The following is a 25,795-nucleotide window of genomic DNA, read 5'->3' on the forward strand; positions in this document are numbered from 1 at the left end:
CCTTGCTCACATTGAAACTCATTTTTAAAAGTATAAAATTTTGTTACTTCAAATTTTAATTATTATTTGGTAATGAAGTTATTCTAAATCTTAGTGATTTTGACTCAAATCTAGAGGGCACGATAAAGACATTTGTAGATGATATGAACATTGTTATCAATTAGGTGCCAAAGAACAAAGGCTGGGACTACTGGAAGATAACAATGGCTTGGTCAGGAGGTAAGAAAAGTGGCAAATGGAATTCAACCATAGATGTGTGACAATGTATCAATGAGGAGCAAATAAAGCCAGGGGATATAAAATAAATAATCAAAATCTAAGAAGTATGGAAACAGAGATCTTGAGTCAAAGTCCATAGAAAGCTGAAAGTTGCAGAACAGAATGATAAAAGTTGTTGTGGTTCTGTTTGCCGAGCTGGGAATTTGTGTTGCAGACGTTTCGTCCCCTGTCTAGGTGACATCCTCAGTGCTTGGGAGCCTCCTGTGAAGCGCTTCTGTGATGTTTCCTCCGGCATTTATAGTGATTTGTATCTGCCGCTTCCGGTTGTCAGTTCCAGCTGTCCGCTGCAGTGGCCGGTACATTGGGTCCAGGTTGATGTGCTTATTGATTGAATCTGTGGATGAGTGCCATGCCTCTAGGAATTCCCTGGCTGTTCTCTGTTTGGTTTGTCCTATGATAGTGGTGTTGTCCCAGTCAAACTCATGTTGCTTGTCATCTGAGTGTGTGGCTACTAAGGATAGCTGGTCATGTCCTTTCGTGGCTAGTTGGTGTTCATGGATGCAGATCGTTAGCTGTCTTCCTGTTTGTTCTATGTAGTGTTTTGTGCAGTCCTTGCAAGGACTGCACAAAACACTACATAGGACAAACAGGAAGACAGCTAACACAAATGTCTGCAACACAAATTCCCAGCTCAGCGAACAGAACCACAACAACGAACACCCGAGCTACAAATCTTCTCCCAAACTTTGAATGATAAAACTTGTTAAGACTGCATGCAAGATTATTTTGGATAAATTATAAGAGCAGGTGGATTTTGTTAAAACAGTATGAAACAATTACACTACAGCAAGAATACGGTGTATAGTTCTCATCACCGTATTACAGGAATAAAAGGATTATGCTTGAGGGAGGGGAGATCAGATTTATGAAGATCTTTTCAGGAATGGAGAACATTAATTGTGAGGAAGGAAATGACTGGTTGTGGGGGGATGTGTCTTCTTTGGAATAGAAATGTGGAGAAGAGATTTGGTTGAGGGGTTTGAAATGATGATGGTCGATAAGTGCAGAAAGACAGGGCCTGTTTATGTTAGCAGTGGGATCAACAACAAAAGAGTAAAGTAGGGAAAAATCAATAAGATTTTCTTACCACCAGAGGATGGTGGGATTTCAGACCTCTCTGCCTGAAAAGGACAATAGAGCCAGAAACCCCAAGACAAAATAAAGCCTCGCTATATTCTTATATGGCCTATTCTACTGGTGGTTTAACTTCTGTCCTATGAACCTAAAGCTGCAAAGTGGGATTTGGCTGGGTTGCTTTTTCCTGCAAACAGGGACAAGAGGACACCAAATGGTTTCTTTCCATGCTAAAAGTGTTTTAAGTGATTCACTTTTTTTTGTTTTCTCTATTTTGCTTTTTGTACAGACTTTGACACTGAACTAAATAGTTTAATGCAGATTTCTTGTTTTAAACACAGTGGATCTCATTCAAGATTCTGCAACTTGGTTAGTTGTGGTGATACACTGTTGCTTGTCATGTTTACACAAGTCTCAGATCTCCTGTTGAAGACAAAAATATTGTTTCAGCTCTCCAATCGCTGCAAATCACTTCGCAAAAGCCTGCAGAAAGTTTAAGAATAAATGTAAGCGTACGAATGACAAGTATTTAGCCACAATACCATTAATACTAACTGATCAGAAAAAAACTTGTAAAAAATTGAGAACATGTTCACCTTGGAGGTACTTTCAAACATGGATCAATTCTCAGAATAAGAGTTTGACTATCCAGGACGAAAACAAGGAGAAATGTTTTCACTTAATTGTGCATTTTTGAAATTTTCCATGCCGAAGTGCTGAGAGTGCTCACTTGTTTTTTTTCCCCAAGAGAGCTCCATAGACTTTTCGTTGCTAAGGGAAATAAGGAAGTTGTGGTTGAAGTAGAAGATCAACCATTATCTTGCTGAAAGGCAGAGCAATCTTGAATGTCAAATGGCCGACTTAATGCTACTTTATATATGCATTAGCTGTCAAGTCAAAATACTTGAATCTAAAAAAGGCTACTAAGCATTTAAACAAGAAACATAAATTAGTACAGAAAACAACATATACAGAATAAACAGTTGATAATACAAGAAAATACAGGAGCAAAAAAATACAAAGCAGAGAGTCCGGCCGATCACAAAATGGTTACAATCATTAGCTACTCCCTAAAACCTACCAAGCTCTCACTTAAAACAATACCATGGCAACTGCCTCAATTGACTTCCTGCACAAACCCCACAATATCCACTACCCTCTGTGTAAAATAATTATTTTAAGCTGTCTGGAGCTTCTGTAAACCTTCACTGCTGCAGTTTTAAAAAATGCAGGCTTTAACATATCATAGTTAAAATTCCTCAAAAGAAAGAATGCTTCCAAAAGTTAGGTGATGAGAAATATATGGTAAGGTCCTAGGAAGTGTTGCTGAACAAAGAGACCTTGGAGTGCAGATTCATAGACTCCTTGAAAGTGGAGTTGCTAGTAGATAAGATAGAGAAGGCAGCGTTTGGTGTGCTTTCCTTTATTGGTCAGAGTATTGAGTACAGGAGTTGGGAGGTCATGTTGCGGCTGTACAGGAGTGTTGGAATATTGCGTGCAATTCTGGTCTCCTTCCTATCGGAAAGATGTTGTGAAACTTGAAAGGGTTCAGAAATCTCTTGCAAGGACGTTGCCAGGGTTGGAGGATTTGAGCTATAAGGAGAGGTTGAATAGGCTGGGGCTGTTTTCCCTGGAGCATGGAGGCAGAGGGATGATCCAACAGAGATTTATAAAATCACCAGGGGCATGGAAAGGATAAATAGACAAAAAGTCTTTTCCCTGGGGTGGGGGTGTCTAGAACTAGAGGGCACAGGTTTAGAATGAGAGGGGAAAGATATAAAAGGGACCTAAGGGTCAATGTTTTCACACAGAGGGTGGTACGTGTATGGAATGAACCTCCAGAGGAAGTGGAGGTGGCTAGTATAATTGCAACATTTAAAAGGCATCTGGATGGGTATTTGAATAGGAAGGGTTGGGAGGAATATGGGCCGGGTGCTGTCAGGTGGAATTAGATTGGGTTGGGATATCTAGTCGGCATGGATGAGTTGGACCGAAGGGTCTGTTTCCATGCTGTACATCTCTATGACTCTAAATATGAGCAGTGCTAAAAGGTGTGGCTGCACTATACACCAGCACCCTTTACAGCTCAATCCATTGTCATCTCATGGGATATGCACACTTACTCCTTTTGCTACATCTCCCAAACTTCAGTTACAAAGTCTGTATTGCTTCTAATTGTTAATTTAATTAAGAATTAAAATCCATCCCATTTTATTGCCAGTCATTTCTCAAGCACTGTGTTTCCCTCAAAGACAAATTTTGCTTGTGTGCAACATATAATTAAATCACAATGAAACTTCAGTATATGAAATTTGAAAACTACAATCTTTTCAATGAAAAAAAAAGCCAGAAAGTCAATGAGAGTGAAACATGAAATTTTAAACTACAAGTGAGAAGATTCGACATTCCCCTCCTCCTAACAGCTTTGCAAAGAGAAGAAATAGGAACAAAAAGGAGATCATTTGGTGCTTTCAGTCAGTTCTTCAACAACAGATCATCTGCACCAACCTCACTTCCCTTATATCCCTTGACCCCTTACTATTCAAAGATGTAGCCTTCTCAGTCATGGATACATTCAATGACTGACTATGCAAAGATTTGTGGAATAGCCAAAAAAGGTAGTTTTAATCTTTGAGTTAAGAAATTTCTTACCTCAGTCAAAGTACTTGATCCTATATTGAGATTAAACTTGAGGCAACTAATTTTATACTCTCCAGCTTTTAAAGCAGGGAAAAAATCAATGACGTTTTTTCCCCATCAGAGGATGGAGGGACTTTAGAACTCTGTCTGAAAAGGACAATAGAGCCAGAAACCCCATGACTAAATAAAACCCTGTATATATTCTTATTAGGCCTATTCTAGTGGTAGTTTAACTTCTGCCCTGTGGACCTGAAGCTGCAAAAGTAGAATGTGGCAAGCTTGCAAAAATATACACCGAACATTCTTATAAGAATTTTATGATTCAATTAGAACAATTCTCATTTTCTAAACTCTAAGGAATGTTTCCTCATGGGAACTTTTCATTCTTTCTCCGTGCCTCACGCTAGTTGCTACTTCAAAAATCTTAAGTTTTCCTTTTCATAAATCTTTGTTAATGCAGAAAAACGTACCTCAGTAAATCAGAGCTTTATTCAACAGAATTTCACAACAATTATGCTCAAGGGAGGGGAGATCAAGCTGATCAGAAGCTGGGCCAGAGAGAGATTGTTGGGAGTTTCTTTAAAAGGGAAAGAGTGCAAGGAAGGCAAATCCAAACCTTGGCAATTTTTTCATGGATAATTCATTCATGGGTTGAAGGCATCATTTATTGCCCATCTCAGTTGCTCATATAAGAGTCCACTGCATTGCTGGGGGTCTGGAGTCACATGTAGATCAGGACAGGTAAGAATCAGAGTTGCACAGCACGGAAACAAACCCTTCAATGCAACATGTCCTTGCTGACTAGATATAGTCAGTTCTGAAAGAACACTATGCTTCCGTTTTTGTGCAATCTCGCGTTCAGAAAATCACACAATTGCCGCACCATTTAAACCAATGGGGATAGAATAGAGTTATAGCCATACAGGTAAGGAAAGTCTGCATTTTAAATATTTCAATTGCGTTAAAACCAATTCACGTTGAAGAAACATACGTTACAGTAGAATCGACTGTATCATAAATTATTCTAGTCCCAATTGCCAGCATTTGGCCCATATCCCTCTAAACACTTCCTATTCATGTACCCATCCAGATAAGTTTTAAATGTCATAATTTATCAGCCTCCACCACCTCTAGCAGCTCATTCCATACCACCTTCTGCATGAAAGGATGCCAGTTTTTCCCTAAATTACATTAGTGAATGAGATGGGTTTTTGGTCATCAATAGACCCTTAATTCCAGATTTCTATTTCATTCAAAATCCACCATCTGCCATGGCGGGATTTGCACACTGGATCCCAGAACATTACAGGTACTTGGGTCTCTGAGTTAACAGTTGAAACTTTATTGCTGGAACAATAAAGGAAGAAGGGCCTGTGCCCGAAACGTCGAATCTCCTGTTCCCTGGATGCTGCCTGACCTGCTGTGCTGTTCCAGCAATAAAGTTTCAACTTTGATCTCCAGCATCTGCAGACCTCACTTTCTCCTCTCTGAGTTAACAGTCCAGTCATAATATCACTAGACAATCGCTTACCCACTAATGAAGACATGGTCACCAATAATGGAGTGATTAAAATCAGGGAAACAGACATATGTTGGTGGATTCCCCCATGATTTTGCTGGTGGTAAATATCAGATTATCTGCTGTTTTACAAGGACAGAACTATTGCATACTGTGTCGAATCAAAAATCCATTGAATATAGCTTCTGATCACATTGCTACAAATAAATGCAACTCTCTAGCCTTCATTGCAATCTACGTAGGAGAACAGACATAAAAAGGAACATTAAAATTTAACCTAAGTTAAAATTAAAGTTGCAACAATAACTTGAGCAATAAAATTTTCTCTATTAAAAGCAACTGCTTTCTCTACTCTTATGGGCTAGACCAAACGCCTTCAAAACACATTAATGAGAGAGCCTGGACTCTCACTTCTTTTTTTACTTCAAGGCAAGTCCAAGGTACTGTATTCCAGCTGTGATTCAATTGGTCTAACTACTACGCTTTAAGCAAAACAGTTTATTCTTACACCACAGTTAACATGCAGACAAAAAAAATTGCCATAACTTTATCGAAATATTTAACTGTTCCAAGAGAGCAACATCCCATAATCACATCCTTGGCAAATGCAAATTCAGCAAAATAGATTTCTCTGGATGTAGGTTTGCTCGCTGAGCTGGAAGGTTCATTTCCAGACATTTCGTTACTCTACTAGGTAACATCTTCAGTGGGCCTCAGGCGAAGCAATGCTGAAAATTCCTGCTTTCTATTTATATGTTTGGGTTTCTTTGGGTTGGTGATGTCATTTCCTGTGGTGAAGTCACTTCCTGTTCCTTTTCTCAGAGGGTGGTAGATGGGGTCTAACCCGATGTGCTGATTGATAGAGTTCCGGTTGCTTCTAGTAATTCTCGCGAGTGCCTTTGTTTGGCTTGTCCTAGGATGGATGTGTTGTCCCAGTCAAAGTGGTGTCCTTCCTCACCCGTATGTGGGGATACTAGTGAGAGAGGGTCATATCTTTCTGTGGCTAGTTGGTGTTCATGTATCCTCGTGGCTAGTTTTCTGCCTGTTTGTCCAATGTACTGCTTGTTACAGTCCTTGCATGGTATTTTGTAAATGAGGTTAGTTTTGCTCACTGTCTGTACGGGGTCTTTCAAGTTCATTAGCTGCTGTTTTAGTGTTGGTGAGTTTGTGGGCTACCATGATGCCAAGGGTATGATGCAACGTAATGTGAGAATGTACCAGCAATCTTAGTGTTGGTGTACCAGTAGTCCTGCTCTCAAGAGTTCTGATCTTTGTTTTATATTATTTTTTCATGGAAGTGTTTTATAAATACAGGGGGTCATACTAAGTAAAAGTATGAAATAATGTTCAGTACTATACAGTGTAATATGTTGTTTCGTGGCCACAAGTTTGAATTGTTGAAATAAAACAGGGTCTCATTTGAATTAGAATTAGAATCCCTACTGTGTGGAAACTACCCCTCGGCCCAACAAGTCCACACTGACCCTCCGAAAAGCAACTCACACAGACCCATTCCCCTACCCTATAATTACCCCTGACTAATACATCTAGCCTACACATCCGTGACTACTATGGGCAGTTTAGTAAGGCCAATTTACCTAACCTGCACATCTTTGTGATTTTGGGAGGAAACCAAAGCATCCAGAGAGGAAACCCATGCAGACACGGGGAGAATGTGCAAATTCCATACAAACACAGTTGCCCGAGGCTGCAAGTGAACCTGGGTCCCTGGCGCTGTGAGGCAGCAGTGCTAACCACTGAGCCATCGTGCCACTCTTTAGGTCAATAAAATTATCAATCGTGGTGTTTTTGCAAATTTAAAATGGGTGTCTGGAGTTTCAGTCAGGATAGAGGTAAAAAGTACATGCCAGAAACAAGTGCAACATCAGCCTGATCTCGGGTGCAGCAAATTTGAATACTGATCATGACCAACCCATCATTAAATGTTTCTGGGAGAGGAACTCCACCCTTGCTGGGTGAGTTATGCTAGTTTCACTGGGACGAGTTTTGCTCAGCCAAAAATCTGAATAATAGGAAAATTAGCCATGTTTAAAAGATTGCCATTAGAAACTTATTCAAATTGATCTTAATCGTACAAAGTCTTACTGACAAATAATTGTCTTCAAATTGCCAGAAAAAAGGCAAAAACTCAAAGAATTTTAAATGACAACTATTTTGAAATGTTTAAACCAATAATATTTTCTTAGATTGTAACTACATCTAGAAACTGTTCAAAACTTAAATTCATCCAAAAGCTGGTCCAAATCAATGACTTGTGCACTAAACATCTGGAAACAAAAATCAAGTAGTCATGATTCATGGAAGCAATAGTCAGTATCGAAAAACCATGAATGACTCCATGATCAAATAAGAGGTTTATGCAGAAATTACAGTGCTGTTTTAGAATATCCATGCAACCATAATTTAAAGCTACAGCAGCCCTCAATTTTATAGGAACTTTGCAGTGTGAAAACTTAAAAGTATGCAGTTGTGCATCTTTTAAGAAAACAGACAATCATAACTACAGTTTTAACAATGTAACTATTCCATTAAATGAAGTCGACAAAAAGTATTTCTGGCACAAAGTACCTCATTTTCTCCAAACTTTCTTACTTTTTCTCTTGAATATTCCAAATTCTTGTTTTGATGCAGTTTAATTGTCACCAGTTACTCTAATACTTCTCCCAAGAATATGCAATTGTACAAATATCACCAGGCTTTCTGACCAGGTTCTTGTATTGCATCATAGATAACCCTCTGTAAAAACTTATGGTTAGTTGGAGAAGACACCTATTTCTCTCACTCACATTCAGTAACACAGAGCCAAATATAACCTATGATTGTGACCAGCTAACTTCAACACAATATGGGAGAATAGACTGACACAAAAGTTACAGCAGTAAAGGAGGCCACCTGGCTCATCAAGCCCATAGCAACAAGAACAAATGCCCCACTCCCCTCCATGCAGGAACTTTATCCCCCTTGAGGTGCTTATCCAATTCCCTTTCAAAAACCAAGAGGCAATTTGCCTCCACTGCCTTTGAAAAATACTGCCTTCCAGCTTGTAGTCATTTGCTGCATAAAAAAATTCCTAATGTTATTATTTGATTATTTTGCCAATCATTTTACATCTTTAAACTTTGCTGATTTCTGTGGCTCAGTCAGTCACTGAGTAAGCTTGTTAATTGATTAGGAAACCCTTCATCTCAACTTGGAATAAAGCAAAATTCCTTTGATAATTTAGTTAAAACTACACAGCAAACGGTTAATGAGTTCAAAAACTCAGGTGAAGCAGAGTTTTGTGGTGGCTGATGATACTTAATTTGTTACATGATTTTGTCTCATGTAACCCAAACATAGCTACAAATGCTCTCAAATTCAAAAGTCAAATGAAAATAAGAAAACACAGTAAGAGTGAAAAACAAAATTATTCCAAATGTTGTTATTAGTTTACACTGTGTTGGCCTTGAGCAAGGCCAGAATTTAGAACTGGAAAAGCTCCATAACCATTTTCCAATTAGTGTTGTACTCTCGGAAGTGCAGATACAGCTTGCCACGTCCTAAATACAATCAAACATCTTTTGCAATTATCATTGCACCACGACACCAAGCACTCTATTTCCTTCCTGCATCCAGCCAAATATCTTTTGACTGGATACAGGAATATACGAACGAGATACAGTGCTTGGTGTCATGGTTCAGTAATAATAACCTGTCTCTCAATGTCGACAAAACAAAAGAATTGATCATTAACTTCAGGAAGAAAGGAGGAAAACACACCCCTATCTACAACAACAGAGCTGAAGTGGAGAGGGTTGAGAGTATCAAGTTCCTGCGAGTGTCAATTACCAATGATCTGTGCTAGACCTCTCACATAGATGAGATGATCAAGAAAGATCAAGAAAGCTCAACAAAGCGTCTTCTTCTGCAGACGGCTTAGGAAATTCGGCATGTGCATAAGAACTCTCACCAACTTTTACAGAGGCACCACTGAAAGCATTCATTCTGGGTACATAACAGCCTGATAGAGCAACTGCTCTGCGTAGGACTAAGAAACCACAAAAAGTTGTGTGCACCACCCAGACCATCACAGAAGCCAACCTCCCATCCATGGGCTCCATTTACCCCCTCTGCTGCCGCAGAAAGGCTACCAACGTCAAAAACAAACATCCCACCCCAGTAATGCTCTCTTCCAACCTTTTCAGCTTGAACACATGCAACAAACAGGTTCCACAACAGCTTCTTCCCTGCTGTTATTAGACTGCTGAATGGACCTGTCTAACTTCAAAGAATGTTGATCTATTTTTGTGCACCTGCTGTGTAGTCGTAACCCTGTACTCCTCACTCTAAACGCCCAATGATTGGTGTTTCGTTGTTCGTTACAATCTGCCTACACTGCTCGCAAAACAAAGCTTTTCACTATACTGTATGTAGCCACGTGTCATTACAATAAATCAAATCAAATTCTAGAACATGCCTACACATCTGCAGGGAAACAGGCAGGTCACCAGGTCAACATTCATTAAAATTCACAGGGTCACTACCATCATTAGTTGAAGAGCATACTGCATTTATGATGGTGTCATATCAGCTCTGTTGTGCACTACACAACACATGCACCACTACACAGGTTTCTACAATTGCGTCTGTGTAATCTCTCGAATGACTTCCTGCAAGCCTAGTCATTAGATTAGTTGACCTCACCCTGCTTTTTGGCGTGAGCAACTGCAACCTGTTTGAAGTCAGCCTGGTTAAAGCAATTTGTGACAGCAGCCTATTCACTATCTTCTGTGCCTTTTCCTACATCAACACGGCCCATAGTATGGTGAGATTGTAGTCCCACCTCTGGTCATTGGCCTCGATAAACTGGTTACCATGGATAGTGAGTTTTCAAGTTCCTAACCATCCCTTACTGTAAAAGAGCAGGGATATAGGGCAATTACAGCAACTAATAACTTAATATAAAGCACGAAAGAGTTGTCAAGTAAGCAGATGCACTACAGCTGTAGCATGTAGCAGCTGCTAGATACCAAGGTGACTAATAGTGAACACATTTATAGCAATTATTTGCAGCTTGAGCAACGTCAGATTTAAAATGAAGAGCTGAATTCCAAGCTATAGAGATTGTACCACATCAAGGAAGGGGCAGGTTACTTGTACACTTTAGTCCAAAAGGCAGGTACATCACAAAGCAGGTATTTCGAACATGGTCTGTGATCAAGAACAGGTGGATGTCACTGCAGGAGAGACAGAGAAGAGGGCCCCCTTTAAGGTGCAGCTCTCAAGGATCCTACTCCTTGCAACTGCCCGACAGTTACAAGATTCTTGGACAAGAGTGGGGATTGCAGGGAGCCATTTGATTGGAGGGTGGAAGAAAGCGGACAATTGTGGTAGGAAACGGTTTCGTAAGCAGGTTAGATACTATTCTCTGTAGTCACGAACAGAGGTCCTGAAGGCTTTGTTGTCTGTCTGGTGCCAGGGTTATGAACCTCTCTTGGGGCTGAGTGGAACTTGGAGTGAGAGGGAATGGATCCAGTTTCATTGTCAATGTTCGTAACCAATGACTTCAATAGGACTAGAAAAGGAGGAGGTTTTGCTGAAGGATTTTTAACAGTTAGGAGATGGACTGGAAAACAGAACCTCGAAGGTAATAATCTCAGGATTATCACCTGAGCCATGGGCAAATTGGCATAGGGTGAATAAAGTGAAAAGGAAGTTAAATACATCAGTTAAGAGATAGGGTGGGGAGGTCCTAGTGGGGTGCTCTTCGGAGGGTTGGTGCAGACATGATAAGCTGAATGGCCTCTTTCTGCCCAGTCGAATAGAACAGAAATTTATTGTCACCTGTTCAGGAAGAATAGGTTTCAGCTAATGTGGCATTAGCATCAGTACCTGAGGTAAAAGGGAGCTGCACTAATGGAATGGGTATCAATTGAATGGTGTTCGGACCAGGATCTTGATAAATCGATGAAATGAATTAGAGCTGTAAATTAAGTAGGAAAGGGAAGAAAGTGGGAAATGTAAGCTTACAAAGAAAAAGGATATGGCGACACTTCAGAATAGCTATTTAGATAATGATGCCCAAAAAGAGGACAAAGCATGAAAGCATAAGAGACTAGCAGCAAACAGGGCCTAAATAGGGGGCAAAAAGTAAAGTAAAAAGACAGAATTAATAGCTCTTTATTTAAAAGTGCATAACATTCTGGTAAAAAAACCCATGAATCACAGCACAAAGAAAGGTTAATGGGCATGCCCTTATAGCCATTATGAGGCAAAAGGAGATCAAAACTGGGAGTCTGTGATTTTTCAGGTGGACATGCAGGAAGGAAAGGGTGTAGGGTAGTTTTGAGAATGAGATTGAAGAAGTACAATAGCAAAACATTATCTTGGATCAAGTGATGTAGAATCCACATGAGTGGAGGTAAGAAATAAAATGGGAAGATGACAGATGGAAATACTCCACATGGTCTCTACCAGTTGTGCTGTAAGACAGCGAATAAATCAAGAGATGAAGAAGGCATATCATAGAGGCAGTGTATGAACCTTGTGATTTTAATCTTCATACAGGAAAAACAAAATTACATAGAGATGAGGGCACAGCAGTGTGGACTGCACTGGAAAGGAGTTTAGCAGCAGATGTTTAAAAATAATAGCTTTACTATGAGTTGCGAACTATCTCCCAGTGAGAAAGAAGGATTCTTGGAAAGGGGATTAACTGACCATGGTTCTTCAAATGGAACTTGACAGCAGTGTCAAACTTAGTGAAAAAAAAAAGTAGCTTCTTGGAGAATGAAGGTGGTGAAACAATAATGGGGAAATCAGGAAATGGTGGAGGAATTGAAGACATACTTTGCATTACTCTTCATTAATAACATTCCAACTAATCACAGGGCTGAAAAGAGATGTGAAACAAAATAAATACAACAATGATCATGGGGAGTAGTGAAACTAATGGGGCTGAAGACTGATCTGTCCCATGGGCCTGATGTGGATGCACTGGTAGTAATCGAAGACTCGTTAAATTCTGGAAAAGTGCCAGAGGACTGGAAAACTGGCAAGGCAAAAATACTAATTTGAAAAAAAAAAGAGGCAAACAAATAGGCCTGTTAACTTAACATCTCATTTGGGAAAATGTTGGCATCTATAATAAAAGGATATAATAAAGCATTTAGAAATATGTAACATGATCAAGCAGAGGCAAAGGAGAAATTGTGCCTGACAAATTTATTAGAATTCTTTGAAGAGGTAAAAGCAGAATAGAAAGGGGAACCAATAGATGTAATACATTTGCATATCAAAAAAGCCCTCAATAAGTTGGCACACCTTAGGTTATTAAGATAAAGAGTCCATAGTGACGGGATAGTATTTTAGTAGGATAGAGGATTGGCTAACAGATACAAGATAGAGTTGTGATAAGGGAGGCATTTTCAGGATGCCAACTGTAACCAGTGAAAAGTCATAGGGATCAGTGCCGGTGCCTTAAATTAGGGGGTACAATTATCAAGGGACCACAGGACTTAGTTGTATATTTGCAGATCATTGAAGATAGAAGGGCATGTGAAGAGAGCATTTAATAAAGCATACAGTGTCCTTGGCTTTATTACGAGGGACAAGAATATGAAGGCAATATTCAACCTCTAGAACACATGTTAGACAAGAGCTGAAGTGTTCTGCACAGTTGTGGGCACAATATCACAGGAAAGATGTGAATGTGTTGGAGAGAGTGCAGGAGTGATTTGTCAGTAGTGATTCCAGGAAGGGAGAAGGAATGGCCTAGTGGTATTATTGCTGAACTGTTAATCCAGAGTCTCAGGTAACATTCAGGGGATTCAGGCTCAAATTCCACCATGGTAATTTTTGAATTCAATAATTAAAACTAACTGAAATTAAGAGTTAAATGACGATCATGAATCCATTGTTGGAAAAAAACCAATCTGGTTCATTAATGTTCTTTAGGGAAGGACACAGTCATCCTGACTTGGTCAGGACTAACATGACTCCAAACTCTCAGCAATATGGTTGACTCGTAACTGCCCACTGGGGTGGGCAATAAATGCTAGCCTAGCTAGCAACACCCATGAAATGAATATAAAAAAGGAGAAACTTCAAGTGAGAATAGACTGAAGAAGTTGCAACTATTCCCACTGGAGAGAAAATTTCATGAAAGCTTTCAAAATTCTGGGTGGGCAGGAAAGAGTAGATAGGGCGGCACGGTGGCACAGTGGGCGGCACGGTGGCACAGTGGTTAGCACTGCTGCCTCGCAGCGCCAGAGACCCGGGTTCAATTCCCGCCTCAGGCGACTGACTGTGTGGAGTTTGCACATTCTCCCCGTGTCTGCGTGGGTTTCCTCCGGGTGCTCCGGTTTCCTCCCACAGTCCAAAGATGTGCAGGTCAGGTGACTTGGCCATGCTAAATTGCCTGTAGTGTTAGGTAACGGTAAATGTAGGGGTATGGGTGGTTTGCGGGGCAGTGTGGACTTGTTGAGCCGAAGGGCCTGTTTCCACACTGTAATCTAATCTAATCTAAAAAAAATGTTGCAGTGTGGACTTGTTGGGCCGAAGGGCCTGTTTCCACACTGTAATCTAATCTAATCTAAAAAAAAATGTTCCCACTTGTCAAAGGGGCAAGAACGAAAGTGCACAGATTCAAAATGCGATGAGCAAAAAAAAAGTCCACACAGCAATAGTTATGAGATGTTAAAGGGTTAATTTGTTCTGCTGGCATGTAAGAAATCAGATGTCCCCAGGGGGTGTATTTTTCTGTCTTGAAGGCAGGATGTGACAATCTAATCATACTTGTAAATGCTGTAGTCTAATGAATAATCTAATCACACTTTAGATTGTTTCCGGAAACAATCACTTGACATTGTTTTTGGGTGGCATTTGACTATCGGGGAGTGGCAGGAGATTGTGTCTTGCATGCATGCCTAACCAGGATTTAAAATCTTGTATAAAGGGAGGATGGTTCTCTTGTTCAGACAGCCTCGCCTGACATACTCCACCAGCATTACAAAGTGTTAAGTGATGCTCCAAATGCTTGTACTTGCTTAAATAAACTGTGGATGTTCACAGAAGTTGGTGGATTGCAGTAGCATCAAGCGTGCAAGAATCTCAAAAGGGAACCTAACGTTTGGTGACGAGAGTGTGATCCCAACATATATTGAGCTTCTAGGCAGATTGAGTAAGTGATCGCCTGTGTGATGGTAACATATGACAGATGGGCTCATTAGGTAAGATTTACCTTGATCTCTCTCACAAACCTATCACTCAGTCAACCCCTCATCCCCAAGACTCTGTAGTGATGGAATCTGAGATAATTTATGCACTTGTACAGCGATGAGTTCGTCCCAGGGAGGTTGGAGTCCCCCGGAATTCAGAGGTTAGCGTCCACTAACAGTGGGATTTGAGGCCCCAGAACATAGTACTGTCTGTCTCAAATCACCCTGCCTTAGACCAGTTGTTAAGAGAAATTTCCCCATGCGAAGGTCAGGACCCTGAAATGGGTGTGGAGACTGAGGACACTAGACTTGTTCCTCTCTGTAAATTAAGAAGTCGAGCTTTAAAAAAAAAGGGCAGATGTTGGATGAGTTGGGTGTTGGAACCCCTTCGCATCTGTTATGCTGGGATGACCCCCAAAATGAGGAACAGTTCAGGCGCCGGTCAGGATGTTTAAATAAAAAAAATTGGAAAATGAAATTTGGCCGATGGGGGGGAACTTGTCTAAAAGCAGAGAGGCAATTTGGAAATGTAATATGGGGACTAAATAGAAAACTTTAATATCCATGTGGAGAAAGACTACTGAGGAAATAACAAATACATCTAAACAGGCCAGGTGGGAGAAAAACACACGTCAAAGAGGGATCAGAGTATGAGATCATGAGAGAAACTCTAAACCTCTGAAGAGTCAGTGTGAGGATTATGATACGAGTAGAGAAAAACAGGAAAAACTGAGAAAGGAGAGGCAAAATATAGACTCAGGGTTGAAACACCAAGCTGGACTATCAAGTGTGAATAAAATGGAGGTTCCTCTTGGCAGGTCTAGTCTGCCAATGTTTCAAAAATAATGACACTGATGACCAGCTATGGTCACAATGTGGATTTCTGACCTTCTCAGACTCCTATTCAGAACTCGCTATATGTCCGAAATCTCCTCAAAGCCATCATCCTCCCCAAACAATTGGCCATAATCAAATGTGCTGCCCAAGTAATGGACAATACAGACATCAGCAATGGCAATGCTAAAGCTGAGTGAGCTGCCAGAGACACAGCAACAGCCTGTAATTCTTTTGTGTCCTCTATGCTAAATCGCTCGCCTACCTCCAAACCAATGAGCATACCAGACATTGTCACTGTGCAGTGTTCACAGAGGGATGCCCCGACCCAGAAAAACAAATAGGGAAGACACATGGGTGTTTGCACTCTGTCAAAAGGCCTCTGGATCACTCCAGTTGGCCAAATGTGTATTCCTGATCCTTTGTTACCAATGCTTATTCGCTGTCTTCGTACTGATACCCACCTTGGCAAGGAGGGAAAGAGAGGAAATGCAAAGATACTATCAGCAATTAACATAGTCTCTAAAGTTTCTCCGTTCACTGGTAAAGCTTGCCCTTCTAAACCTTGATCCATATCCCACTTCGTTTACCAAGTCCCCTGGAAATGTTAGCCATTGTGCACTCAGCGCCAAGTCACATTCCTAGGAACCTTGCTCAGTATCTGTGATAGACAATTAACCCAGAACGTACTGCGCTCATTCTAGCGACCCCTTCTGCTCTCCCAACACCACCTGCCCGGAGTAGGGGGACACAATGGTTTGAATTATCTCTCCAGGCATGAGCACCAAAAGTGATGAAGCTAACAATGGTGAAGAGGAGGCCCGGACACTCTTTGTCAGTAGCCTTCTTATGGATATTAAGCCACGTGAGCTTTACCTTCTCTTTCAACCATTTAAGGGATATGAATGTTCACTGATCAAGCTAACATCAAAACAGCCAGTTGGGTTTGTCACATTTAACAGCAGAGCGGAAGCAGAACATCAAAGAATGCATTAAACACATTCAATTTGATCCCGAAAATCCTCAGACTTTCCGGATGAAATTTGCAAAGGCGAACAGATGCCAAAAGCAAACTGATGGCTACACCTAGAAATATGCCCCCTGCCTTGGGAGTGTACTTCATTGCATGGGGCCCCTACGATTTTGCCATAACAGCACTGATCCCTGCACAGAGGCCTGGACTCCCTATCCACCACACACAAAAGAACTGACCGCTGCCATTTCACATACTGCGTTCACCTACCCTGCTGCTGCGGCTGCAGTTGCAGCTGCCACACTTCACGCTCCGATGCGCTGGTATCGTCCATCTGAAGCACCTCTGCAAGGATGGAAGTCTAATCAGTTTTGTCCATAAATTCAGATTTCTCCATGGAGTGATGTACAAAGACAGACTGGATTTTGTTTTCAGGTTGGACTTTACTGAAGGAAAGTTTGGATAACTGGATCATTTCCACTCAACTTGGAAAGGGTGGAGTGGTCACGAAGGACTGTGGATTTAAGAACTTTACTGGTGAACACTCGTTTTCCACATGGGAGAATCCTGGGGATCCTATTGACTGCATGGACTAGTAACTCTTGTTATTATAACCATTTTATGTGGTCTATCAATAACTTGCTTAAATACTGGCTGTCAGATTCTTATGAATAAACTGGTAGTGCCTTTTTCAGCCCCATTTAGTTGGTTATCATGGTATGATAAAAGGAGGGAATGAGATGTTAAAGGGTTAATTTGTTCTGCTAACATAACAATTTGGATGTCCTGGGGATGTGTTCTTAGGTCTTGCAAGCAGGACGCTACAATCTAATCATACTCTGTAAATGCTGTAGTTTAAGGAATAACCTAATCAGACAATTTTAAAGGAATAACCTAATCACTTTACAGTGTTTTTGGCTGGCATGTGACAATGGGGGAGTGGCAGGGGGTTGTGGCTTGCATGCGTGACTGTCTGTGATGGAAAATCCTGTATAAAGGGAAGGTTGTTCCCTTGTTCAGACAGCCTTGCTTGACATGCGCCACAAGCATCGCAAAGAGTATCAAGTGATCCTCAAAAAGCTTTTACTTGCTTAAATAAATTGTAACTGTTCACAGAAGTTGGCATATTGCAGTTGCATCAAGCGTGTAAGAATCTCAAGAAGGGAACCTAACAGTTAGGGCATGGAATGCACTACCTGGAAATGAGGAGGAGGTAGTTTCAATTGAGGCATTCAAGAGGGCATTGGATAATTATTTGTATTGAAATAGTGTGCAAGGGTGAGGAAATTGGAGATTGACATTTCAAGTAATTATATGCATTTAAAAAAACTGGTGCAAGCACAATGGACAGAATTGCCTCCTTCTGCACCATAACAATTCTATAACTATGACTCTGGGTGGCTAGAAAGCAGCTAATGTAACATCTTTATTCAAAAAGGGAGAGAACTGTGAAATGAGCAATGACAGACCATTAAGTATAACCATCTGAACATTTAGAAATAGTTGGCTTAATTAAGGTCAAAGACAGTTATTAATTGCAAGGTATGCTAAAACAAACTATGACTTAATGTGACCAATTGAAAAAGGGAAATGCAAGTATAGTGTACATAAATCTTATAATAAGATTGCTAGAAAGATTCAGGCCTACAGTATGTGAAAACTGGATAAAAAGTGCTATTTGACAGTCAGGAAGGTTACACAGTAAGCTGATATTGCGCAGGTTTATGAAGGTTGGGATAAACACATTGAGAATAGAAAGAGAAGGTAGAACTACTGATAACTGGATCCACATTTCTTCTTGATAATTTGAACTTACACCTAGGGAGCACAAAGTCAAAAGCTACAAACATTGAGGAGATACTGCAAAAACTTCAAGAAGACATAGGATTTAAAGCAGATAACTAAAAAGTTATACACTTAGGAGAAATAAAAGTACACCTTCAATGAAAAGATGTCAAAGGGTATTTATGAATGAAGAGGTTAAGGAATTTTAATACATAATTCCTTAAGTACGACAGATCAACAAAGATGAAGCAATATTTAGACCACACCTGGAATATTGTGAACAATTTTGTTCTCTTTCTCAAAGGAAAGAGAAGGTTCATACATCTTAGGTATAGAGGGATTTTCTTATGAGCAGAAGTTGTGTAACTTGAACAGTTACTCATTTGAGGAATTGGCCCACCGCTAGAATGACGAGATTATTAATCCAGAGATCAGATTGTAGAGATCTGGGTTTGAAACCCATCGTAGCAGATGGTGAAGTTTGAATTCAATAAAAATCTGGGAATTAAAAGTCTAATGATAACCATGAAACTACTGTTGATTGTCAAAGTGGTAATCTTATTGAAGTTTATAATATCACGAGGGGCATAGATAAGGTGAATCGCCAAAATCTTTTCCCTCAGATATGGGAGTCTAAGACTAAAGGGCAGAGATTTATTGAGAGAGGGGAAAGACTTAAAAGGGACCAGAGTGTCACATCAAACAAGGTACCAGAGGAAGTGGTAGAGGCAGGTACAATTACAACATTTAGAAGGCACATGGTCAGGTACATGGAGAGAAAAGGTTTACAGGGATATGGGCCAAATACAGACAAAAGATACCAGTTCAGTTTAGGAAGCTTGGTTCTCATGGACATGATGGACCCAATGGTCTGTTCCATGCTGTATGCTTCAAGTATTATCAGTAAAGAATATAAAACATTGGCATTACTCTGTATCAATATTCTGAGTGAGGAACAGAGTTAAAATTTCACACATGTGAAACATGCACTTTTGAAATTTTATTCATAGGATGTGGAATGATTGGCGGAGGCAGCATTTATTGCCCGTTACAGCAAGGACAGTACAACCATTGAGATTCACTGGGGTGCTACTGGGAACAAGAAACTACAGCTTCAGAGAGACAGCAACTGAACTAAAAAATTCCAACTAATTAAGTAATTATTGATACATGTAGCCACCTACTAACAATAATCAAAAAAAAACTTAGTAATGTTTTAGTAAGATATTCTAATGTGAAATACGGTCCAAAAGACAAGACATGATTACACCTTACACAAAGTGCCCTGACAAAATTTCAATTTGGAAGTTAACTCGCGTGACAAAGATATTGGGGCAAACATCATGAATTATATGTTGCAAATATTTAAAACATGAAACTTAAACATAAATACATTTTATGATAATTCATAATTGATTATTCAGTAATTCTCACATTGCATAATTAATCCAGTGGTAAGATGCCAATTCACTTCCAATGAGTTACAGGACAAAAGTAGACTTTGCATTTTCCAAAATAACAAGTTAACAATTATTCAAGGCAGAAAGAACCTTTTGAGCTGTCAGAGAAAAGGGTCTGAGAATACAAAAACAAGCGCTGCTTTAACAATGCAACCACTTCGAATGCAACTCTTAGGAGGAGGGTTCAGTACAAATGGAGTTACATATAAACAAAAATAACTAACAACCGATTTTTGTACAATAATCATTTATCAGCATTCAACAGATATTAAAGGCCTTAGGCCAAGGACGAGATGACACATGATCCCTCTCCAGTGCCAGCAGGTATGCACAAATCTGCAAAAAGACCAGTTGGAGCAACTCTTCCTACAGATAGGACACAAACTGAAACTACAAAAATTGGCTGTTTTGAGATATTATCATTAAGTGCTGGAAAAGCACAACAGGTCAGATGGCAGCTGTGCAGAGAGACACAGTTAACGTTTCTAACTTGACTTACTTACTTCTGGTTATAGCTGTATTCAAACAGCTTGGGTAGGGGACAGCTAATTCTGGAGCACAATTCTTCAGTACTATTGCCAGAATGTTGTCAGGACAATTGCATTTGCAACATCTAATGCCTTTAACCTTTACTTGGTATCACCGGAGCATATCAAATGGTTGAAGATGAGTATCTGTGCATTTTAGAATGTCAGGAGCAGGCGATTATGGATCAGACACTTATTTTTCAATTGAAAATGCTGTTTCAAGTGCTTCAGCCTTGTCTTTGGCTCAGACAAGCTGAGATTCTTCATTCATTGAGGTTGGGGATATTAGCAAAGCCTCTGCCTCCCGTTAGACTTAAAAATAAAATTGCCCATCAACATTGATGAGTGGATGTGGCAGGACTGCAGAGCTTAGATTTGATGCAGTGGTTATGGGATTACTTATACCTGCCTATTACACAAGGCTTTTGTTTATTTGGTCTTCAAGTAATCCTGTGTTGCAGCATCATCAGATTGCCATCTCATTTTTAGCTTTGCCTGGTGCTGTTCCTGGCTTGCAGTCTTCCTTGAACTAGGGTTGATTTCTCAGCTAAGACTGTGGTTGAATACAACTCTACTATTTCTGATGGCCCAAAATACATTATCGATGTCCAGATTTGAGCTGCCAGATCTGTCTTCAAGTCTGCTCCATTTAGCACAGTGGTAATAACGCACAACGCAATGGAGGACAGCCTCAATGTGAAGTTAGGGCTTTGTCTCCACAAGCAATCTTTCATCTCTTTTACTGAGACTGTCATGGGCAGACATCTGTGACAGGTAGATTGGTAAGAGTCATGCACATTTTTCCCCTTGTGTTGGTTCCTTCACCAAAGCTGCTAGACTGAATCCGTAGCACATTTCCTTTAGGGCCTGACTGACTGTTAATACCCTGCTACCAAGCAATTGGATGATGGGAAACTGAAGTCCCCCATCGAAAGCACATTCTGTACCCTTGTGTGTTTCCTCCAAGTCAAATTCAATAGGTACATTTACTAATTTAACTGATGGCAGCCAAAAGATTGGTGCCTTCAAAATGAAGGACTCAATGAAGAGTCAAGGAGAGTACCCAATCAAAAATTAGGGCATACAATTTAGCGAAAAACCAGCAGTAGGCCAAAGGTTTGGGACTTTTTTTTAAAAGCACCAACCTATGACTGAAAAGCTCATGAAGAGGGAGAAAATTAAAAGTAGAAAGTAAATTGGAAAAAAAATAAAAACAGCAAGAACTTTGACAGGTATTTAAAAAGAGTAACTAAACTAAGTATGGGACCCTTGAAAGATACAACTGGGAAATTTATAACAGAATTAGGAAATTACATAATTTAAGGCAACATGTACAACATGATGGGACTAAAGGCACATAAATAACTAGGTCCTGATGACACACATGCCAGTGGCTATATAGAGAGGGAAGGTAAGAGTCAATATTCCAGAACTCACTGGATTCTAGCAAGGTTCCAATTGATTGGAAAACTGCAAATGTGATGCCCATGCTCAAGATGGGAAGGAGACAGAATGTGGGAAACTATAAGCTTGTTAGCCTAACATCTAATGTGGGAAAATCATTGTCCACTAATAAGGAAGGAACAGCTAGAAAAGCATAACATAATCAAACAGCATCAACATGGTTTTGTGAAAGGGAAATCATGTGACAAACTTTCTGGAGGTTCTTTGAGGATATCGCAAGCAGAGTTGATAAAAGGGGGAAACAGCAGATGTACTGCAATTGGATTTTCGCAAGACATTCAACAATATACCACGTAAAAAGACCATTGCACAAGATCGGAGCTCGTGGCTTTGGGGATAGTACAATAGCAGGGATTGTAGATTGTCTTCTGTGTGTTGACCAGAGATGAATGTTTCTCAGGTCAGAAAGACATAACTAATTTAGATTTATATCTATTGTCAGATGGATATAGAATAAGTGAAAGCTTTTGTGCATTAAAATGCAAAGTATCGCAATGCTTAGACACCATCTTGGAACACTGAACATAATGCAAGATTTCACTGCAATAGGGTTCATCTTTCTTTCTTCTTGTTTCCTGTCCACTGCTTAACTTCTACCAGAGTCTCTGAAATGGGGTACCACATACGGTCCTTCACCACTGCCACAATCATGACTAATAAGGAAGGAACAGCTAGAAAAGCATAACATAATCAAACAGCATCAACATGGTTTTGGGACTGCTGTGCCCAAGCTTGCGCCGTGTGCTTAGGAATGCAGAGGTTCCATCTCTCCTGTTCCCCATTCAAAGCTCCTACACAGATGTTACCACTGCTCATCAGGGTCCCTTTTGCTGATACTACCACTCCGGGTCTAGCTGCTCACCTGTCCCTCAGTCAGCCTGTGAGTTCAGACCAGGGGAGTTAGCCCAGGACCTGCTCTCACTCCCCGGGAGACCCTATTTTGGGGTAGAAGCATGCCCAGTTCGTCCTATATTGCTGCACTATTGCTGGAAATCACCTCTTTCACTTGCCACCCTCCAGACTTTAGAGAAAAGAGCAAAGGCAAAAAAAAAGCAGACAGGACCAGACAAGGCCTAGGCTTAGCCTTGCTCCTCTGCTGCCATCTTGAACATTGAGAATAGAATTCCACAAGGATCAGTCTAGTCCCTCAATTATTTACCATGTACATTTATAATTTGGAGGAGGAGGGAGGCAGAGAATAATTTATCGGAATTTGATGATACAAATATAGTTGGAGGGAATGCTGTGAAGAGGATTTAAGGAATCTGCGAGGGAATATAGATTAGGTTGAGAAACTGATCAAAATCTTATCAGAAAACATTTATTGTAGGGACATTGCAAGGTTATGCACTTTGGCAGAAAGAATCAAAAAGCAAACCATTATTTAAATAGAAATTCATAAAAAGCATAGCGCAGAAGAAACTAGACATTTGATACAAACAACACAAAGTTAGCATGCAAATGCTGCAAATAATTAATAAAGCATATTTAGAATTTTGGCCTCTTATTGTTCACGAGCTGAGTTTCAAAATAGGGAAGTCTTGTTACAACTGTATTGGCTAATGTTGAGGCCATATCTAGAATACTATATACAGTATTGGTCTATATTTAAGAAAAGGTTAGATGGCATTGGAGGCAGTTCAAAAGTGATGCACAAAAATAGAGAGTTGACCATATCAAAAGCAACTAAACATGTTAAGCCTTTATTCACGAAAGTTCAGATGAATGAAGGCTGGTCTTACAAAATTCTGAGAGGACCCGATAAAGATAACACCAAAACAATGTGGTGCTGGAAAAGCACAGCCGTTCAGGCAGCATCCGAGGAGCAGGAGAGTCGACATTTCGAGCATAAGTTCTTCATCCTCGGATGAAGACCGGCTGTGCTTTTCCAGCACCACACCTTTTGACTCTGATCTCCAGCATCTGCAGTCCTCACTTTCTCCTAGTTGATAAGGCAGATGTTGAGAAGATACTTCTGCTAGCAGGGGAATCTCAAACTCGGGGGACATAGTTACAGGACAAGAGGGCATGCATGGAAAACTGAGATGCAAAGGAATTTCTCCCCAAGGGTAGTGAATGTTTGGAATTCTCTCTCCCAGAAAGTTATGGAGACAAGATCAATGAATGATGGGGGCAGATTGGGAGGATGGATAGTCTATTCCTGCTTGTCTCTCTTCTGTTCACGTATTGGAGGTGATGCTATTGTATACTAAACATTTCTTCCTATCATAACTGACTGCAAAACGTTAGCTACATATTTAGTGCACTCTAATGCACTTAATAGATTTATGACATTTAATTTAATAATCTCCGCATAGACCTAGTAAATTATACGGCACAGTAACAATTGTTTACTTCTTAAGATTACAAACTTTCAAACTCATAACCTATATAACATTCAGTCAAGAGCCTAGTATTGTAAGAAAGATGAACATAATTTCTGTTATTAAATTTTAATAAAATAATTATAAATACATCGTGCAAAATGTAAACTTCCAATATTTACGCATTAGTTGTCTTAAATACGAGAGCGATTACTCTCGGAAGAACAAATGTATTACATTTTCAGTGATCAATCACTAAGTATAAATAAAACCGAGCTGCTATCCGACTGGCTCGGAGACTTAAACCTTTTCTGAAGCGGAACAGGCGGTCAGTGTGAGTGGGTTGGAGCAGGACCTGGGCCGCCGGGACACACTCACCTATCCAGCGGCTGCATCGAAACCGCCATCAGATCCGCGCCGCCCGACATTTTCCAGCAATCTACCCCCTCCTTCAACTGCCTTCGCTCGACTGTTTCAGGAGGTTCATGTAAAAGCTTCAGCTAGGCCTCGCTCTGCGGCCTAAACCACACGGCGATCGAACGGAGAGAGAGACCCGCTGTGGGCCAGCGAAGCTGGGCCGAGAAACCGCGGCGGCAGGATGAGCGCTCTGTAGCCGTAGGGGCGAACACCCATTAAACTTCTGATTTTGGGTCTTCTTGGGGGAAAATACGCCGATCTTTATGGGGTGTTTTTTTTGTGTATATTGAGAGGGTGGGGGTGGGGTTGCTTGAAGAGAAAACGTGTATTTGTTTCAAAACACAATTGACCACTTCCGAGCTGCGACCTCCATTTACTGTGAGGTAATAATAACGTTGAGCCCAACCGGAAGTGCGCTCCGCCGTGCGCTCTGCGGAGACCGGCGGACCCCGCGGGGCCCGCTGGGAGCTGTAGTTCCATTTCCTCCAGCAAGCCCGTCGGCGACGGCGCAGGCGCAGCTCGGCCGGGACTACATTGTCCGCCATGCACCGCTGCGTAACGTTTACCTGTGCACGCGCACGAATGGAATCCCACAGGCTGGCTTGGCTTGGTCTGTGGCTGCTGGGGTAGAGCGTTTCGAAGTTTGCATTGCGCACCAGGAAAGGGACTGGCACTTCTATTCCACACCCCCTTCACTTCCCGCAAACTATTTCAGAGGTTCATACCAAGGTAACAACTGTTTTCGGTAATCCAGAGACGATTGGGAATCTATCAGAAGAAGTCTGTGAGATCCAAGATTAAATACTGCAGAGTGAAACCTCCTGAATTCTAAGTAAATAGAATTGAATGTTAGTTGGAGAGCAAGGCATTAACATTTGCTTCGTTTCCCACTGTGCGAACAGAACAAATCAATCACGTTACTAGCTATTATTGATAAAAAAAATGTTTCTTGTGACCTTGACCATTGCAAGGGCCCAAATTGACGACTTCATGATAAATCAATGGCGAATATCAGCTTGTCAAACGGGCAAATAAAGGAGGATGCTATCATCGATTCATGTATTTAACATTTATTTTTATGTATCACTTGTTTAGATTTGGTTAATATTTTACATAAAGTTCACGGTTTTGTTTTTCTTATTTGAGCTGGAATGTCGGACAATGTTTGGATAAGTGCATTATTTAAAAGTGTATTTGAAATGTACGCCCTTTCGAGAAACCATTTCTTTGCTTTTCGGGTACGGTGCTTAACATAAATACATGCGGATAATACTTGCTTCT

At 40.6% G+C, this 25,795-nt stretch overlaps 2 protein-coding genes and 1 pseudogene across 5 annotated transcripts in view; 2 read left to right on the forward strand and 1 right to left on the reverse strand.

Annotated features, from left to right (window-relative positions):
- The window catches only part of march5 (membrane-associated ring finger (C3HC4) 5), a 120,000-nt gene extending 95,415 nt beyond the window's left edge, over positions 1 to 24,585 (reverse strand). The window contains exon 1 of the mRNA XM_043712508.1: positions 24,476 to 24,585. Within this exon, the coding sequence (XP_043568443.1) occupies positions 24,476 to 24,525 (50 nt within the window). The 5' untranslated portion in view covers positions 24,526 to 24,585. The remainder of the gene's footprint in view (positions 1 to 24,475) is intronic.
- On the forward strand, positions 16,336 to 16,918 carry LOC122560993 (annotated as a pseudogene).
- A 575-nt stretch (positions 24,586 to 25,160) lies between the features above and the next one.
- cpeb3 (cytoplasmic polyadenylation element binding protein 3) overlaps positions 25,161 to 25,795 on the forward strand; it is a 114,657-nt gene continuing 114,022 nt past the window's right edge. For 2 of the 4 annotated variants that reach the window (XM_043712502.1, XM_043712503.1), the window contains exon 1: positions 25,353 to 25,573. In XM_043712502.1, coding sequence (XP_043568437.1) covers positions 25,516 to 25,573 — 58 coding nt within the window. In that variant the 5' untranslated portion in view covers positions 25,353 to 25,515. The other 2 variants (XM_043712504.1, XM_043712506.1) reach the window with 2 other exon arrangements.

Source organism: Chiloscyllium plagiosum, chromosome 22, assembly GCF_004010195.1.
Source record: "Chiloscyllium plagiosum isolate BGI_BamShark_2017 chromosome 22, ASM401019v2, whole genome shotgun sequence".
Lineage (NCBI taxonomy): Eukaryota > Metazoa > Chordata > Chondrichthyes > Orectolobiformes > Hemiscylliidae > Chiloscyllium > Chiloscyllium plagiosum.